The sequence below is a fragment of the Otolemur garnettii genome, unplaced genomic scaffold, assembly GCF_000181295.1.
Source record: "Otolemur garnettii isolate 467f Iridium unplaced genomic scaffold, OtoGar3 scaffold00065, whole genome shotgun sequence".
NCBI classification, from domain to species: domain Eukaryota; kingdom Metazoa; phylum Chordata; class Mammalia; order Primates; family Galagidae; genus Otolemur; species Otolemur garnettii.
Window position 1 is genome coordinate 20,548 of NW_003852460.1, and position 2,880 is coordinate 23,427.

General features: G+C 59.8%; 1 protein-coding gene across 1 annotated transcript in view; it reads left to right on the top strand.

Moving 5' to 3' along the window:
- The first annotated feature begins 1,419 nt into the window (after positions 1-1,419).
- The window catches only part of PLCXD1 (phosphatidylinositol specific phospholipase C X domain containing 1), a 29,256-nt gene continuing 27,795 nt past the window's right edge, over positions 1,420-2,880 (top strand). Inside the window, exons 1-2 of the mRNA XM_012807135.2 lie at positions 1,420-1,582; positions 2,146-2,328. Of these exons, the coding sequence (XP_012662589.2) occupies positions 1,420-1,582; positions 2,146-2,328 (346 nt within the window). The remainder of the gene's footprint in view (positions 1,583-2,145; positions 2,329-2,880) is intronic.

Consider the following 2,880-nt stretch of genomic DNA (forward strand, 5'->3'; position numbering starts at 1 on the left):
GTAGAGGCAGGCTTAAGTGTTTGTTAAATCTGGGTGCCCTCTGAAGTGGGTGGCTCAGGTCTGTGGAGCAAGTGAATCCGGGAGCTCAACAACGGGAGTTCCCTGCGGGCTTCCTTGTGAGCCAAAGCCTCGTGCAGGCCCCCCGTGTGTCTGCCTGAATATACCCCTTGAGCCCAGTTCCCTGAGTACCTGCCCCGGGGAAGCCAGTGCACCGGGCCCTCTACATGACTGCCAGGAGAGCCCGGAGCGAGGAGCCCTCTCTGTACCTGCCCAGTAAACCCTATGCTCTGCCAGGTGCGCGCCCTGGAAGAGTCAGCACAGAGAGCTCCGCGACTAGTCCGCGGGCACCGCTAGAACCAGGTAAGCGCCCTGGAGGTGCTGAGGAGCCCCCCTCCCAAGCCGGCTCCCTGCCACTAACCGCGACAAGAAGTCACATGGGCAGTGCTGGCGCAGGCTCCAAGGGGCACGAGTGCGCGACCCCCACTCCCACCCTAACAGAGTGACAGGTGCCCCTGCAGCTGCCCTGAGGGCTCTGCCGATTGGGTCAGGACGACGCTCACCTAGGACACCAGGGGAGTGACAGGGAGGGACAAGCGCAGGAGGGAGGGACTGCGGCCCCCGGTGCAGCCTGGTACCTAGAGGAGGAGGCTGTGTGGGAACAGGAGCTCCATGGGAAAGTGTCCTGAGTGCCTTGTGAAGCCACCCTCTGGCGTGACAGTGACCCGCTTCTAGGTGATTAAATTCCCAGGTATCCCAAATAGCAGGAAGGGCTTTCTAAAAGGAACCTGACAGATGGAAGGATTTTACAAAGCGAATCCTGCTGCGAGGAAAGGTTTTGCAGAATGAGCCCAACTGAAAGGGACCTTTTGTGCATCTAATCCTTTTAAAGGAGTTGGCCCAACTGGGAGGCAAGGCGTGCACTTGGCAGCCCTCTGGGCAATCCCTGCCCCTTGGACCAATGCCTGTGCTATCTGGGCAAGCGCTTGGATTCTCTAGGCCTCAGACTTCCCACGTTTAGTTTGGGTGATGACAGTGTGGGCCTGGTAAGTGAACGCACAGTGTCCTAAGAGCAGGGGCAGGCTCCTCTGAGAGACGGTCTTGGGAGATTTTGCAGAGTGCTGTCTTTTCCAGCAATCTGCCCCCCAGCGTTTTCTGTGGGTCTCTGTGTGTTGGGTTCAGGGGGCATAGGCCCCCGATAACAGACCTTGGTCTGGGCGGGCCCTCTGCTTTGTTTTCTGGGTCTCAGAGCGGGCGGCCCTCAGAGGGCAGAGAGCTGTCATCACAGCATGTGGGCCATGTCTTCATACACCTGGAAAGGTCATGGTCTCAGACTGCCCAGCACCCCTACCCTGGTGTCCAGGAGGAGCAGGAGCTGAAGGCTGGGCTGGTATTCACTGACCTTGTCCCCCTGCTCAGGCCATGGCGTCCCCCAAGATCGAGGCTGTCATCAGACAGCGGCACCAGATGGCTGAGTGTCCAGTGTGGGAAGAGGAGACAGGGCAGCTGGTGTACGTGGACATCAATGGCAGGAGTGTGTGCCGCTGGAGCCCTTTCACAGGGGAGGTGCAGACCGTGGGCCTGAGTGAGTGGAGGGGATGCACCCATGCAGGGCCTGGACTGGACCCCTGTCAGGGGGTGAGTTGAGCGGGTCCATCCCATGAAGCCTCTAGTTCCCTTACCCTGATAGCCTTGGCTCCTGAGACCCAGGGGTTGGGCTAACCCTAACCCTAAGGCCTTGGGGGTCAGGGTAACCCTACGCCTAACCTGAAACCCTGGGATCGACTTGCCCTTGCTCAATGGGCTGAGCACCATCCACCAGTGAGGAGGGCTGCACGCCCTGCCCAGGAGGCAGAAACCACTGTCCTCACAGACAAGGAGGCAAATACATGAGGTCGGTCTCCTGCGGGCCCACGGTGGGTGCTGTGTGTGTAGGGGGTGCAGTGAAGTGTTTTCAAGAAGAACCTGGGTGGCCCAAAGATGCCAGCCCAGATGATTCCTGGGACCAGCCAGCCCCACCACCCTGGAAAGAGGGGACGGATCTGTTCCTCTATCAGCATGTCCTGATGGGTGCGGGCAGTGGGGGCCAGCACTGGCCATGTGGAGATGTAGCAGCCGGGTCACTCCTTGCCCACCAACTTCCCTCAGGAAACCGTGTTGGCTGTGTGGGCCTGTGCCAGAAGGGGACCTACGTGGTGGCTGCCGGCACCTGCCTTGGCCTCCTGGACTGGGGAACACAGCAGGTACAGTGGATGGCCTGGCTGGACAGGGACAAGCCCCACAACAGGTTCAACGATGGAAAGGTGGACCCTGCTGGGAGGTTTGTGGCAGGTGAGCTTCCAAAAGGTGAGGGTATGGCCTCAGCCCACCGAGGGTCAGTGGAGAGAGGAAGAGGTCAGCCGCTCAGCCCATGGAGCAAAGGCATGCCAGCCTCAGGGCCTGGGCAATTCTCCACTCACAGCAGGTGCTGGGGGCTGTAAGGAGCTGTCCCCATGTCCCCTGAAGAAGGAGCACAGGGTGCAGTCCATGCCCTGCACTGCCATGGCTTCACTGGGCTACCATTCTGAAAGGTTTCCTTTGATGCCAGTCCTGGTCTTTTCCCGATTTATACCTCTTTGGCTCCTGACTGCCCACACAGACATGGCCCCCACCTTCCTTGGAGAGGTGGAATCCATGAGCATGCAGCTGTGGCCATATGCAGCTTCCTGAAGGCATCCACTTTGGGAGAGCATCACACTTGCCCTGGGTGTTCTGGGTGGGTGTCAAAACCTACAGGCAGCAGCTGCCTGGGAACCCAGCACCCTGCGGTGCTCAGGGCCTGTGGCCAGCTCACAGGAGGGGCCATCAGCACTGTCTGCAGAAGAGTCAAGAAAGGCCTGAGAG